Source organism: Castor canadensis, chromosome 8 (assembly GCF_047511655.1).
Source record: "Castor canadensis chromosome 8, mCasCan1.hap1v2, whole genome shotgun sequence".
NCBI lineage: Eukaryota > Metazoa > Chordata > Mammalia > Rodentia > Castoridae > Castor > Castor canadensis.
Genome location: NC_133393.1, coordinates 60,308,171 through 60,325,354, shown reverse-complemented (window position 1 = coordinate 60,325,354; position 17,184 = coordinate 60,308,171). Strand labels below are relative to the sequence as shown.

General features: G+C 40.5%; 1 protein-coding gene across 1 annotated transcript in view; it reads left to right on the top strand.

The window, feature by feature from the left end:
• Smco2 (single-pass membrane protein with coiled-coil domains 2) overlaps window positions 1-6,370 on the top strand; it is a 29,671-nt gene extending 23,301 nt beyond the window's left edge. The window contains exon 8 of the mRNA XM_074084845.1: window positions 6,178-6,370. Coding sequence (XP_073940946.1) covers window positions 6,178-6,370 — 193 coding nt within the window. The remainder of the gene's footprint in view (window positions 1-6,177) is intronic.
• The last annotated feature ends 10,814 nt before the right edge of the window (window positions 6,371-17,184 follow it).

The following is a 17,184-nucleotide window of genomic DNA, read 5'->3' as shown; positions in this document are numbered from 1 at the left end:
ACTCCATCAAAAGACCAAACTTGAGAATCATGGGCATCGAAGAAGGAGAAGAGGTGCAAGCGAAGGGAATGCGTAATATATTCAACAAAATAATAACGGAAAATTTCCCAAATCTAGAGAAAGATATTCCCATACAAATGCAAGAGGCCTCCAGGACACCAAACAGACCAGATCAAAATAGAACTACTCCACGACATATCATCATTAAAACAACAAGTTCAGAAACTAAGGAAAGAATATTGAAGGCTGCAAGAGAGAAGAAACAAGTAACATACAAAGGTAAACCCATCAAAATCACAGCAGACTTCTCAACAGAAACATTAAAAGCAAGAAGAGCGTGGGGTGAGATCTTCCGGGCACTGAATGAAAATAACTTCAACCCCAGGATACTCTACCCAGCAAAGCTATCATTCAAAATAGATGGAGCAATAAAAGTCTTCCATGATAAGCAGAAACTAAAACAATATGTGACCACAAAGCCACCATTACAAAAGATTCTGCAAGGGATCCTGCACACAGAAAGTGACACCCAACTTAACCATGAAAAGGCAGGCAGCACCAAACCACAGGATAAGAAAAAGCAAGACAGTAGAGAGTAACATCAAGTTAGGTACACACAATCAAACCTTCAAACAACTAAGATAACTAAATGGCAGGAATCACCACATACCTATCAGTACTAACACTTAATGTTAATGGACTTAATTCACCCATCAAAAGACACCGTTTGACAAAATGGATTAAAAAAGAAGATCCAACAATTTGTTGCTTACAGGAGACTCATCTCACCGACAGAAATAAGCATATGCTTAGGATGAAAGGCTGGAAGAAGATTTACCAAGCCAATGGCCCCCGAAAACAAGCAGGAGTAGCAATACTTATCTCTGACAAAGTAGACTTCAAACCTACATTGATCAAACGAGATAAAGAAGGACATTCCATACTAATAAAAGGGGAAATAGACCAAAAGGAAATAATAATCATCAATCTGTACGCACCCAATGTCAACGCACCCAATTTTATCAAACATACCCTGAAAGACCTAAAAGCATATATAAACGCCAACACAGTGGTTGTGGGACACTTTAACACTGCATTATCATCAATAGATAGGTCATCCAAACAAAAACTCAATAAAGAAATCCAAGATCTAAAATATGCAATAGATCAAGTGGACCTAGTAGATGTCTACAGAACATTTCATCCAACCTCTACACAATATACATTCTTCTCAGCAGCCCATGGAACCTTCTCCAAAATAGATCATATCCTAGGGCACAAAGCAAGCCTCAGCAAATATAAGAAAATAGAAATAATACCATGCATACTATCTGACCACAATGCAGTAAAAGTAGAACTCAACAACAAAAGTAAAGACAAAAAACATGCAAACAGCTGGAAACTAAATAACTCATTACTTAATGAAGAATGGATCATCGATGCAATAAAAGAGGAAATTAAAAAGTTCTTAGAAGTCAATGAAAATGAAAACACAACCTACCAGAACCTATGGGACACAGCTAAGGCAGTCTTGAGAGGAAAGTTTATAGCCATGAGTGCATATATTAAAAAGATTGAAAGATCCCAAATCAATGACCTAATGATACATCTCAAACTCCTAGAAAAACAAGAACAAGCAAATCCCAAAACAAATAGAAGGAGAGAAATAATAAAAATAAGAGCTGAAATCAACGAAATAGAAACCAAAAAAACCATACAAAGAATTATGAAACAAAAAGTTGGTTCTTTGAAAAAATAAACAAGATCGATAGACCCCTGGCAAACCTGACTAAAATGAGGAGAGAAAAAACCCAAATTAGTAGAATCAGGAATGCAAAAGGGGAGATAACAACAAACACCATGGAAGTCCAGGAAATCATCAGAGACTACTTTGAGAACCTATATTCAAATAAATTTGAAAATCTAAAAGAAATGGACAGATTTCTAGATGCATATGATCATCCAAAACTGAACCAAGAGGAAATTAATCACCTGAATAGACCTATAACACAAAATGAAATTGAAGCAGCAATCAAGAGTCTCCCCAAAAAGAAAAGTCCAGGACCTGATGGATTCTCTGCTGAATTCTATCAGACCTTTAAAGAAGAACTGATACCAACCCTCCTTAAACTGTTCCATGAAATAGAAAGGGAAGGAAAACTGCCTAACACATTTTATGAAGCCACTATTACACTTATCCCAAAACCAGGCAAAGACACCTCCAAAAAGGAGAACTATAGGCCAATCTCCTTAATGAACATTGATGCAAAAATCCTCAACAAAATAATGGCAAATTGAATTCAGCAACACATCAGAAAGATTATTCACCACGACCAGGTAGGCTTCATCCCAGGGATGCAGGGGTGGTTCAACATACGAAAATCAATAAACGTAATAAACCACATTAACAGAAGCAAAGACAAAAACCACTTGATCATCTCAATAGATGCAGAAAAAGCCTTTGATAAGATCCAACATCATTGCATGATAAAAGCTCTAAGAAAACTAGGAATAGAAGGAAAGTTCCTCAACATTATAAAAGCTATATATGACAAACCTACAGCCAGCATTATACTTAACGGAGAAAAATTAAAACCATTCCCTCTAAAGTCAGGAACCAGACAAGGATGCCCACTATCTCCACTCCTATTCAACATAGTACTGGAATTCCTAGCCAGAGCAATTAGGCAAGAAGAAGGAATAAAAGGAATACAAATAGGTAAAGAAACTGTCAAAATATCCCTATTTGCAGACGACATGATCCTATACCTTAAAGACCCAAAAAACTCTACTCAGAAGCTTCTAGACATCATCAATAGCTATAGCAAGGTAGCAGGATATAAAATCAACATAGAAAAATCATTAGCATTTCTATACACTAACAATGAGCAAACAGAAAAAGAATGTATGAAAACAATTCCATTTACAATAGCCTCAAAAAAAATCAAATACCTAGGTGTAAACCTAACAAAAGATGTGAAAGACCTCTACAAGGAAAACTATACACTTCTGAAGAAAGAGATTGAGGAAGACTATAGAAAGTGGAGAGATCTCCCATGCTCATGGATTGGTAGAATCAACATAGTAAAAATGTCTATGCTCCCAAAAGTAATCTACATGTTTAATGCAATTCCCATCAAAATTCCAATGACATTCATCAAAGAGATTGAAAAATCTACTGTTAAATTTATATGGAAACACAAGAGGCCACGAATAGCCAAGGCAATACTCAGTCAAAAGAACAATGCAGGAGGTATCACAATACCTGACTTCAAACTATATTACAAAGCAATAATAATAAAAACAGCATGGTACTGGCACAAAAACAGACATGAAGACCAGTGGAACAGAATAGAGGATCCAGATATGAAGCCACACAACTATAAGCAACTTATCTTTGACAAAGGAGCTAAAAATATACGATGGAGAAATAGCAGCCTCTTCAACAAAAACTGCTGAGAAAACTGGTTAGCAGTCTGCAAAAAACTGAAACTAGATCCATGTATATCACCCTATACCAAGATTAACTCAAAATGGATCAAGGATCTTAATATCAGACCCCAAACTCTTAAGTTGATACAAGAAAGAGTAGGAAATACTCTGGAGTTAGTAGGTATAGGTAAGAACTTTCTCAATGAAACCCCAGCAGCACAGCAACTAAGAGATAGCATAGATAAATGGGACCTCATAAAACTAAAAAGCTTCTGTTCATCAAAAGAAATGGTCTCTAAACTGAAGAGAACACCCACAGACTGGGAGAAAATATTTGCCAACTATACATCAGACAAAGGACTGATAACCAGAATATACAGGGAACTTAAAAAACTAAATTCTCCCAAAACTAATGAACCAATAAAGAAATGGGCAGGTGAACTAAACAGAACTTTCTCAAAAGAAGAAATTCAAATGGCCAGAAAACACATGAAAAAATGCTCACCATCTCTAGCAATAAAGGAAATGCAAATTAAAACCACACTAAGATTCTACCTCACCCCTGTTAGAATAACCATCATCAGCAACACCACCAACAACAGGTGTTGGCGAGGATGCGGGGAAAAAGGAACCCTCTTACACTGTTGGTGGGAATGTAGACTAGTACAACCACTCTGGAAAAAAATTTGGAGGCTACTTAAAAAGCTGGACATCGATCTACCATTTGATCCAGCAATACCACTCTTGGGGATATACCCAAAAGACTGTTACTCCAGAGGCACCTGCACATCCATGTTTATTGCGGCACTATTCACAATAGCCAAGTTATGGAAACAGCCAAGATGCCCCAGCACTGACGAATGGATTAAGAAAATGTGGTATCTATACACAATGGAATTTTATGCAGCCATGAAGAAGAACGAAATGTTATCATTCGCTGGTAAATGGATGGAATTGGAGAACATCATTCTGAGTGAGGTTAGCCTGGCTCAAAAGACCAAAAATCGTATGTTCTCCCTCATATGTGGACTTTAGATCAAGGGCAAACACAACAAGGGGATTGAACTATGAGCACATGATAAAAGCGAGAGCACACAAGGGAGGGGTGAGGATAGGTAAGACACCTAAAAAACTAGCTAGCATTTGTTGCCCTTAATGCAGAGAAACTAAAGCAGATACCTTAAAGCAACTGAGGCCAATAGGAAAAGGAGACCAGGAACTAGAGAAAAGGTTAGATTAAAAAGAATTAACCTAGAAGGTAACACCCACGCACAGGAAATCAATGTGAGTCAATGCCCTGTATAGCTATCCTTATCTCAACCAGCAAAACCCCTTGTTCCTTCCTATTATTGCTTATACTCTCTCTACAACAAAATTAGAGATAAGGGCAAAATAGTTTCTGCTGGGTATTGAGGGGGGGAGCAGGAGGGGGTGGAGTGGGTGGTAAGGGAGGGGGTGGGGGCAGGGAGGAGAAATAAACCAAGCCTTGTATGCACATATGAATAATAAAAGAAAAATGAAAAAAATAATAATAATAATAGAAGGACTTAAAATCAAACAAATAAAATACACCCATAGGTACAGCCAAGCAGGAAATCATCAAGGATTTGAAGAGGCTTAGGTTACTTTCTATGGAGAAGTCTGGTGCCAGACAAGAATGGTGACAAAGAGAGCTTAATTCCATTCATTACACTGTAGTCTGTGTCTTAAAGAAAGTCTAACTGCCTACTGTTTCATGCCCTCAAATAGGCATGCACACCTCACCAGTGAGGCAGGGATTTGAATAACCTGCTCAAATGTGACAAGGGTATTTCAGAAAAAAGTCCCACCATATCCGGGGATTCATTGTTTTGTGGCTACAGAATCTGAGAATTCAAAAATGGACTCAGTACTCATCTACTCCAAGCTCAGTTTTTTACATAGACAAAGTGAGATCAGGAGAAGATCAATGACTTAGAGTTTTAGAGCTGCCTGGTTGGAATAGCCAGGCATCCTATCAATGTGGTTCTCTTCAGGATTTTCTTTTTGTTTTCTTTCTAACTCACCTCTCTGTCCCTTCCCCTCTCCTCCTTTACCTATCCTCTTTCTGTCCCCTTTCCTCCCCTCCCTTCTCCTCTTCCTGTCTTGTTTCCACTACTGGGCATTGAACTCAGGGCTTTATACTTACTAGGCAAGCACTCTACCTCTTGAATTACACACCCAGCCCTTTTTGTTTGTTTGTTGTTTTTTTGTTCTTGAGATAGGGTCTTGCTAACTTTGCCCAGGCTGGCCTAGGACTCAAGATCCTCCTGCCTCTAATTCCCTAGCAGCGAGATTACTGATGGGCACCACCATGCCCCAGTAACTTTAGGATTTTCTTTTACTTCTTCTTCTCTTTTTTCTCCATCTTCCTCTTTTGGGCACTATTGGGATTTGAACTTGGGGCCTTGTGGTTACCAAGCAAGTGCTCTATCACTTAAGCAACTCCTCCAGTCCTTTTTGCTTTGGTTATTTCTGAGATAGGGTTTTGTTTTATGCTCAGGGCCAGCCTGGACCATAATCCTCCTATTTATGCTTCCCACATAGCTAGGATAACAGTTGTACATGACCGTACTCAGCCATTGATTGAGATGGAGTCTTGTAAACTTTTTGCCCAAGCTGGCTTTGAACTGTGACCCTCTCTATCTCTGCTTCCTGAGAAGCTGGGATTATTAGTTTGGGCCCATCTCAGGATTTTCTTAACACTAATGTTTCCTTTCCTCATAGGAAGCATGCACTGAAGATTTTCACCACGTTTCACTTCCTCATCATCACTGGACTTGCATGTTATATTCTGTTTGTGGGTGTCACCTTTATCTTTGAAAGAGAGCTCTCTAGCACGCTAGGGTGCCGCACAGTGTGGGAACTACGGGGGATAATTGCACCTTTCTTGGATTTGGAAGACTTGTTACCCTCCTAAAGACACAGATGTTATCACCACCTACTGACTTCCTCCCAATAAAATTCTAGATGTTTCTATATTATGGTAGTTAACTTATTTTTTAAAATAAAATACTACTCAGTGTTTTGTAAAGGCTATTATATTTAGGTGAAAATTGGCTGATCACAGAACAAATGAAATCAGTTTATCTTTTTTTGGTGGGGGCAGGGTCTCACTATGTAGATCCTCCTTGATCCTCTTGCCTCGGCCTCCCTTGAGCTGTGATTACAAGTGTATGCCACCATCCAGATTTCACAATGACTTCTTTTTTAAAAAATTTATGGACTGGCAGAGTGGCTCAAGTGGTAAGACCACCTACCTAGCAAGTATGAGGCCCTGAGTTCTAACCCCAGTGCTGCCAACAACATTATTAGCATGTAGTAGTTGTATGGGGGTATACATTGTGACATTTACATATGTGTAAATGTACATATACATACATAATATATCTTAATAAGACTCATCCCCTCCATGTCCTCCCTCTCCTTACCTCCCCCAATTAGAACAATTTCAACAGGTTTCATTATTCTATTTTCATACATGAATACAAAATGCATCCACAGTATTCCCCTTTCTTCACCCTCTCCTTATGCCCTCCCTCTCTCACTGGTACCCACCACCAGACAGGACCTGTTTTACTTTCCTGTCCTTCATATCTTTTAAGTGTATATTGATAGTTCAAATGGGTTCCACCTTGATATTATATATATAAACACACATATATATGATTGATATATATGTAAGTATATATATATATATATATATACACATATGTATCATGCTTTAATCAAATTAACCTCCTTATTACTTACTCTTTCTCTATTGCACTGCTCCACTATTATTCAACAGCTTTCAGCATATTATGTTACATTGTCTTCATATACAGATGCAATGTTTCAATATTTTTCAGTCTTTAACATTCTCTTTCCCTCGCCCACCTCCCAATAGTTCCCTCAGATAGACCTGTTAATACAATTATGTTCTCTCTATATATTTATGTATATATATTTATAAGATCTTATATGCATTTTTTGTACATAGCTTCCACGTATGAGGGAAAACATGCAACCTTTGACCTTTTGAGCCTGGCTTACTTCTTAACATGATGTTCTCCAATACCATCCATTTACCTACAAGCAACATAATTTCATGCTTCTCTATAGTGGCATAATATTCCACTCTGTGTGTGTGTGTGTATCATATTTTCTTAATCTATTTATCAGTTGTGGGGATCTGAGTTGTTCCAAAGCTTGGCTATTCTGAATAGCACTGCAATAAACAAGGGTGTGCAAGTGGCTCTGTTATATCCTGGTTCACATTCCTTTAGGTACATCCCTAGGAGTGGTATTGCTGGATCATATGGTAGTTCTATTTTTAGTTTTTTAAGGAGCCTCCACATTGCTTTCCATAGTGATTGTACTAATTTACATTTCCACCAACGGTGTATGAGGGTTCCTGTTTCCCCACATCCTTGCCACACCAATATTTGTTGTTGTTTGTGTTCTTGATGATAGCCATTCTGATGAGGGAGGTGGACTCTCACTGTCATTTTGATTTGTATTTCTTTTATAGTCAAAGATGTTGAGCATTTCTTCATATATGTATTGGCCACTTGTGCTTATTCTTTTGAGAATTGTCTGTTCAGTTTATTTGCCCATTCATTCAGTGTGCTGTTGATTCTTTGAGCAGTTAGGTTTTTTGAGCTCTCTGTATATTCTGGTTATTAGTCCCTTTTCAGATAGATACCTGGAAAAGATTCTCCCATTCTGTAGGCTGTCTCTTCAATCTGGTCATCTTTTTCTTTGCTGTGCAGAAGATTTTAGTTTAATGCAGTCCCATATGTCAATCCTTTCTCTTCAGCGCTCAGCTATTAAAATTCTATTTATAAAGCTATTACCTGTGCCTATGTGATCAGTGAATTCCCTGGTTTTGGAGGGGGTTTTTGGGTGGTACTAGGGTTTGAACTTAGGGCCTCACACTTACTAGGCTTTACCACTTGAGCCACTCTGCCAGCCCTTTTTTGTGTTGGGTATTTTTGAGATAGGGTCTCTAGAGCTATTTGCCTGGGGTTGGCTTCGAACAACAATCCTCCTGAACTCTGCCTCCCAAGTAGCTAGGATTACAGATAGGAGCCACTTGTACCCAGCTCACCATTTCAGATCTTACATTAAGATCTTTAATCCACTTTGAATTGATGTTAGTACAAGGTGAGAGACTGGGATCTAGTTTCAGTCTGCTGCAAGTGAATATCCAGTTTTCCCAGCATCATTTGTTGAAGAGGCTGTTTTTTCTCCAACGCATATTTTGGGCTGTTTTGTCAAAAGTCAATTGGCTGTATCTTCATTGCATTTGTATCTGGGTCTTCTATTCTGTTGGTCTTCATGTCTCTGTTTTTGTGCTAGTACATGCTGTTTTTCTTGCTATGGCTCTGTAATATAGTTTGAAGTCAGGTATTGTGATACCTTCAGAGTTTCTATTTTGCAATTGCTTTGGTTACTCAAGGCACAAGGTCTTCTGTGCTTCCATATTGTTATGTGCCAGTTAGAAGTGTTGCGGGCCTTTGTTGAGGGTCCTTGCTTTACAGGCCCAGAGAACTGGCTTGTGAGGCAGCTGATTGATGAGCCAAAGCTGGTATATGAAGGAGGATTTATTAGAAAGGAAAGGCTACAGCTAGAGCATGCAGTGGAGCCTGGAAACCAGTAGCTCACTACTCAGGTGAAGACTGGGGTTTTCATGGATGTTTTAACTCTGGGTTTGGGTAAGGGTTAGGTGAGTTTTTTTCATTGGCCATGGATTCACAGGCTGTCTTAGGTGAACTAGTTCATTTGCCCCTTATGGGGGAGGTGAAACAATCTTGAGAGCATTTTGCTTATCAGCCTTGTGGCAGATCTATCAGACCCTGAATCTCCTCTTCAGAGTGCAGGAATGCAGGTCTACAACTCCTTCTCAGCATGTAGGAATGCAGGTGCTCTCCATGGGGGGATGGGATACTCACTCATCTGCCTTAGGTCTCCAGACCCAACAAATTCCCCTCTGAGACAAGTAGCCAGCTGCTGTCAGGGAGAGGGGCAATGACTCATCTAGCTGCTTTGTGCTGACAATAGGGTGAGGGGGGAATAGAGGAGGTGGTACTTGTCTCAAGGGTTGACCCATGTAGTTTCCAGGGGCCCCCATAGAACAGGATGGAGGACTCATGCATAGGCAGAGGTGGGTATTCCTTGACTAAGAGCTGGAGTTTGATCCTTTGGACCCGTTGAGATATGAATCTGGAAAGAGCATTGATTTTACAAGACCCAAATAAGAATATTAGTAGGAGCATAAAAAGTGGTCTGGCAAGGGCTGCATATCTAAGGATCCAGATTCTGCAAAATCCTGTAACTCCCAAGAAAGCTCTAAGCTGCTTTATGATCTGGGGGAGTGGGAAACGGAGGATTGGATCGATTCGTTCATGACTCAGGGAGCAAGTCTGTCCCTTTAAGATCATATCTAGGTAGGTGACCTGAGGGAGGCGTAATTGAGCCTTTTCCTTAGAGACTGTGTATCCCTGGGAGGCCAGAAAGTTTAAAAGGGATTCATTTGCCCTGGAGATGAGGGGTTCTGTGGCTCTGCCCAGAAGTAAGTCATCAACATATTGAAGAAGGGTGGCCTCTGGGTAGTGCCAATCTAATAAGTCTCTGTTAGTGCCTGTCCAAAAAGATGAGGGCTGTTTCTAAACCCATAGCAAAACTGTCCAAGTTAGTTGTTGTGAAGTGTTTGTGGGATTTTCAAAGGCAAACAGAGGCTGACTGTCAGGATGCAGAGGAATGCAAAAGAAGACATCCTTTAAATCTAGTACAGAATAATATTGGGCTTTTAAAGGTATTTGAGCTAATAGAGTATAGGGATTGGGAATAATTGGGTGGAGGGGAATGACTGCTTCATTAATGAGCCAGAGGTCTTGAACAAACATCCATTTGTTTGGCCCCTTGTGAATAGCAAGAATAGGAGTTAGGGGCTGGAGCAACTAATTAGTAGCCTTTGTTTTTTAAAGAATTTGTGATGGGTAAGAGGCCTTTTCATCCCTCAGGCTTGAGAGGATACTGTTTTTGGTGTGGAAACTGTGAGGGATCTTTGAATTTTATTTGAATTGGGGGTGCTGTTATGGCTTGCCCTTTAGTCATTCCATCAGTCCACACTGTGGGATCTACTTGTTCCTGAAGAAGGGGGCAGCAGAGATAGTCGCCTGGGAGAAGTAGAATTTGAGCCTTTAGTTGAAATAGTAAATCCCATCCAGCAGAGGCACTGGAGTTTCAGGGACTATGAGGAAAGAGTGACAGAAGTGGAGGCCTCCCCAAGAGCAGGTCAGAAGCTGAGTAAAATAGCGCTCTAGAGCCTGGCCCGATATGACCCAAATGATAAACTTGTCATTGCACTGGGCACCAGGAGAAAATGGAAAGACAGAGAAATGGGCTCCACTGTCTAGGAGGAAAATGACCTTTTGCTTCTCTACCATTATGGTTGCCTGAGGCTCCTCAACATTGATGCTAAGAAGTAGAGCCTGGAAAGGAGGCCTCAGGACCCATCAATCCATAGGAAGTGGTACCCCACCTTCCATCTGGAGACAGGAGTACATAGTCTTTCAGCAATTACCTTTATAGAGAGGGCAGGGTCCTCGTGGGGGCCATGGCTGTCTCCCAGGCTGTCCCCCTTTTGGGTATTCTCTGAGGAAGTGCTCCTCCTCTGCAAAATGGTAGCAAGCTCAGAGATGTAGGCCCAAGTCAGGTGGGGCATTCCTTAGAGCTGCAATGAGGTCATGGTGTTTCTTTATCTTTTTCTTTCTTTTTAATAACATTCCGGTTTTAGTACACAGACATGGCTAGCTGCATTAATTGATGGTTTTTCCCCTTCAGCCACAAACTTTTGGAGTTTTCTATGGTTATCTGAGGCTGACTGAGTTAGAAATTTATCTTTGAGGAGAACCTCTCCCACCTGTGACTCTGGGTCCACTGTGGTATGCTTTCTGATAGCATCCTTAAGAAACTGTAGAAAGGTAAGAGGGTTTTCTTCACAACCTTGTTGTCATATGGTCAGCTGGGAATAGTTTGGAGGTTTGACTTTGGCCATTTTTAGCCCTTCCACAATAAGATAGATGAAGTGGCATCAATGCTCTTCATCCTCCTCATCATTTTGATTCCAAAGTGGATCTGCCAAGGGGACTGCCTGTGCCCCTGTGGGTATAAGCACATTTATTCAGGTACCATGGGTATTGGGGCTCATTGTAGATGGTAATTGTTTCCAATCTGAGTGGCCTGGGCCAGGAACCATTGCTTTTCTAATGACAAAAGAGTCTGGTCTAGCAGAAGCATAATATCCTTCCATGCCAATTCAAAAGTTTGGATCACAGAGATAAAGGCTTGGATGTATTGGCGGCATCAGTATAGCCACCCAGATCTTTTTTAATTTCCCTTATATCTGATAACTGGGATCACTCTCTTCCTACCTTTCCATGTTGAAGAGGATGTTCTGAATATTAGGGTGGCTTAGAAGGTAGGGCACAGGGTGGAGCAGTAGGGGTGGGAGCCTTGTCACTGATAAGGAGCATTTCTGGTCCTCCTTCCCCATGTTTATCCTGTGGCTTACAAAGAATGGCCAGTGTTTGAGTACCTAGATAGTGATTATGGAGCCATTCTGGGTGGTCCTGGAGATAAAGGAAAAGCTGTATGTAGGGGACCTCAGTTCACTTTTCCTCTCTTTTACAGAAAAGGTCTAATTGGATTATGGTATAATTTAAGGAACCTTGTGAAGGCCACTTCTCTTGGTCACCTAAGAGATACTAAGGCCAAGCTTCAGTACAAAGAAAGATGAAGGGTTTTTTTTCTTTTTTTCTTGAGATTCAAAGTCCTTCCAACATTTCAATAGATAGGCCAACAGAGACACCTTGGATACTGAGGCCAGAAGACTGGAAGGGGCAGGTTCAACCTACATGAACTTGTCAGGCTCCCCTTTAATGGGCATCCCATCTGGGGATTGACCTAAATAATGAGAGCAGGCATCCCTGTCTCATGACTTCCTTTGCCATCCTGTGACCAGGACTGGAGAAAGTGACTGTATCAGATTAGGCCACCTGACTGTTGCAGTGAGAGGAAAACTCTAGGATCCTGCCTTTTAGTCAGAAGCAGGCATCCTCTTTAAAGGGACACCTGTAAGGTTAGAGAAGTGTATTCATAGAGTGTCCCAGGGCAATCACAGTACCACAAGGGATGACTAGTGCTAATATTTGGAGGGAAAAATTTTTATGCTGAGGCAAAAAGTTAGGAAATTTTAAATGAGAAGTTCAGAAACCACAGTAATGCCCATTTTTTGCTACATTAATGCCCAGAAGGCTACATTAGTGTTTTGGGGGACCATAACCTTGAAATAACAATTGGCTTCCAAAGACTGGGTCAGTCAGGCCCGAGGCATGAGGTGGGGCTGGGAATGGGGTCTTTGCAAAGCAGTGCCACCCCTCCCACATGTCCAGAAAGAGCAACCCTGTCTGCTCAGGCCTGACCCTGTGGCCTGTCACCAATCCCCTCATGTATGTTTGCCTGCAAATGTTTATTTTTCCTCTCATTCCTTGTAGGGGGAGTGGTGGAGGGTCCCAGCTGCCACCATGTATGGCTGGTGGCTTTGGGTGCCTGCCGGGCCCTCTCTATGGATTATTTTAGCTATGGCAGGAGTTACTGTTGCACCCCAGGGCTGGCACCCCTGTGTGTGAGTGTGCCTGTTTGTTTTCCCTTCTCCCCTTGTGGGGCAGAGTTAGGGCATGTGTGGCACAGACACAGTTTTTCTGAAGGCCTTTACCTGAGCCAGTGCCTAGCAGCTGATTTAAAGTTGCTTTGGACTGAAAGGCCTGACAAACTAGGTGTGGGAGTAACTTAAGAAAGTTATAAGGTACCATGGTATGAGTTTTTTATGGGAGGCCAGGGTCCCAGTAAGCCCAGGGAGGGGAAGGAAGACAGAGATGACAGACAAGGTGGAGGGAAAAGACAAAAAGTTGACAAGTGCCACAACCAATCAGGTTTCCTCCAACATAACATGAGATGTACCTGAATAAACCTCAGGCTCAGTCTCAGCTCGCAGGGAGGGAGCAAAAGCATCCCCAGAGCCGGACTTGCCATGAGGCCAAAGTTGGCTAGGAGCTGTTGGCTTGTTACCATGACAGGAAATTCCTCAGGAAGGCAGGAACAGAGAGAGAGAGAGACAGGGCAAGCAGCACAAGGAAGTCTGCTTTCGGCTCCAGCAAGGGGTTTCCCCCAGCAGGAGCATCCAGCAGGGCACTGGACACTCATGGTTGTCCCTTAGGCATGCCCCTGTTGGTTTGGTGCTCAAGTCATACCAATCTTGATCCAGAAGAAATGTCCCTTCAGGCATTGCCAAAATGTTACATGCCAGTTTGAAGTGTTGGTGGGCTGGTGTCGAGGGTCCTTGCCTTTACAGGCCAGAGAACTGGCTTGTAAAGCAGCTGATTGGTGAGCCAAACCCAGTATGCAAAGTAGGATTTATTAGAAAGGAAAGGCTACAGCTAGAGCATGCAGTGGAGCCCGGAAACCAGTAGCTCAATGCTCAGGTGAAGGCTGGGGTTTTCATGGACGTTTTAACTCTGGGTTTGGGAAGAGTTAGATGAGCTCTTTTCATTGGCCATGGATTTGTGGGCTATCTTAGGTGAACTGGTTCATTTGCCCCTTATGAGGGAGGGGAAACAATCTTGAGAGCATTTTGTTTATCAGCCTTGTGGCAGATCTACCAGACCCTGTATCTCCTCTTCAGGGTGCAGGAATGCAGGTCTACAACTCCTTCTCAGGATGCAGGAATCACAGTGCTCTCCATGGGGGGATGGGATACTCACTCATCTGTCTTAGGTCTCAGACCCAACAATATGAACTTCAGTATTGAGTTTTCTATCTCAGTGAAGAATGTCATTGGAATTTGACAATATTGATTCTGTTGATCCATGAACATGGGATGTCCTTTCATCTTCTGATGTTTTCATTGATTTCTTTCTTTAGTGGTCTTTCACCTCCTTTGTTAAATTTATTCCTAGGTGTTTTAATTTTTTTGAAGTTATTGTGTATGACACTGTTTTCCTGATTTCTTTCTCAGACTGTTCATTGTGTATAGAAAGTCTACTGATTTTTGAATATTGATTTTTGTATCCTGCTACTCTGCGGCATGTGCTTATGAGAGCTAAGAGTTTTGCTTGTTTACTGAGGTGATCATCCTTGCTACACTCCTATCTCTTGTGTGTTCGTCAGCTCCCCTTTTGAGTTTTACTCTTTCCTGGCCCTTTGTATTTATATGTAAATATTTTTCATCCTCTTCTGTGTGAATTATTCCTTTGAGTATTCTTTGTAATGCAGGCTTGGTGGATATGAACTGCTTTAGCTTGTCCTTGTCTTGGAAGATCTTATTTCTGCATCAAGGCTAAAGAACAGCTTTGCTGGATAAAGTATTCTTGGTTGGCAGCCATTCTCTCTCAGAGCTTTAATTACATTGCTCCATGCTTTCTTGGCTTTTGGGGTTTGTGCTGAGAGGTCTAAGCTGATTCTTAATGTGTTTACCTTTATATGTAAGCTGGCATTTTCTCTTGCAGTTTTCAGTATTGTTTCATTGTTTTCTAGTTTGCATTTTAATTATATTACATGGGTTGTTCTTTTCTAGTCATGTCTATTTGGAGTTCAGATGCCTCCTGTGTTTATAGTGTTACATAGATTTGGGAAATTTTCTGCTATGATTTCAATGAATAAGTTTCCTTTGGTTTGTGTTTCAGCTCTTTTTTCTACCCCATGGATTCTTAGGTTTGGTCTTTTGATTGTGTCCCAGAGTTTTTGTATTTTGTATTCATGTGTATTCATTTTTTCTTTATGATTCTGTGCAATAACTTCTCAATCTTGTCCTCCAGCTCTGATATTTTTTATTCTGTTTGATCTTGTCTGCTGATAATACTTGTCTGCCGTAGTTTGTATTTGATTTATTGAGCTTTTCACTTCTAAAATTTCTACTTGGTTATTTTTCATAATTTCCATTTCCTTGCTGAATTTCTTTTCCATGTTGCTGACTTTCTTTGAGGCTTCCGATTTTTTTTTTTTTTTTTTTTTTTTTTTTTTTTGCGGTACTGGGGTTTGAACTCAAAGCCTAAACCTCGAGCCACTCCACCAGCCCTTTTTTTGTCATGGTTTTTTTTTTTTGAGATATGGTCTTATGAACCATTTCCCTGGGCTGGCTTCAATCCATGATTTTCCTGATTGCTGCCTCCTCAGTAGCTGGGATTACAGGCATGAGCCACCAGCGCTCAGCTTTCTGATCATTTTTAATGGTAGGCTTCTGAATATTCTCTCAGACATTTTGACCAATTCATTATCTTTGGAGTCAGACGTTGAGTCACTGTGGTGGGATTTTGGAGGAAAGACATTGCCTTGGTTTTTCATATTTAAATTTCTACACTGTGATTTGTGCATCTGTTGGTCTATGTTTCCTTTTACTTCCTTGAGTGAGCAGAGAAGCTCGCCAGTAACATGGCTAACAATTTAGCACTAAATCAAATATTTAAATGAGTAAGAAACAATTGGAACCCTTATCTGTCCTCCACTAAGGTTTTATGGGAGTAGTTTCTAGGGGGATGATCTGGGAACTTAACTCTGGTTGAAAGGTATAAGGGTTGAAAATTCAGTATTCTGAGGGTTGGGCATGGGGAAAGGAGCAGAGTGGGATGATGGAAGAAAGGGGAGATAGTAGTATGAGAGAGCTCTATCTATTTAAAACTTGGAAATAGAGAATGGTTTGAGGGATAGGAAGAAAAAAAAGATTCCAACAATTAGAAACCAAGTTTAAAAAAATAAATAAAATTTAAAAGGAAAGAAGTATCCAAACTAGAACAAATTGGATGAAGGAAAAAAACAAAGAAACAAAACAAAAAAAAAGGAAAATGACAAAACACCAAACCAAACAAACCAAAAACAAATCAAACCAAAACACATATTTCTTGTTGGAGAGAACTGTGTTTGTCCAAGTTACACCTTATAATTGTCTTTCAACTTACTTGCTGTCCTTTTTATTTTGCATTCTAGCAATCACTGGATCATACCAATTCTTCTACAGCAATTTTTCTAAGATCAGCCACTTTCTTTGCATTTATATTGCTATCATTCTAACAGGCCTTGTACTTGTAGGTCACTGGTAGGAAACCCAGCCTGTTGTTTCTACTTGCATAGATTGCCATTATGCACACAGCTTTGGAAAAATAGAAGCTCCAAATGTCACTTTTATGTCCATATTCTACAGCCAGAAAACCTTATTGATTGCTGCAAATGTGCAATTTGTTTGTGAGTGATACGTAAGTTGTGATATTAACAGAATTTAAAAAGATGCATTTAATTACACATTTATCCTAGCATTGCTTCCAGAAGTTCTGATTCTTTAGAACTAGGATGAATTTCTGATAGTCCCTATTTTAATAGATTTCTCTACCAATTGTCATGAGTCAAAGTTTAAGAACTATTATGCTATGTTATGTACAAGAGCTAACTGGGATTACAGATTACTCGTTAACTATACAAGGTTAATCAGGAGGGGATCAGAAAGGAGGGGGTGGAGAAGAGAAGGGGGAGGGAATGTCTAGGACACACAAAAAGGGAAAAAAATCAAAAGCTCTGGGAACAATGATTAACATAGTCAAAAGATCTTGTGAGATACTGTAAAAAGTCAAAGTTATCAAGTCGTTTACAGAAAAAGAGACAATTGATTCATACTAGTTTGTAGACAGAACTTGGGGTGTG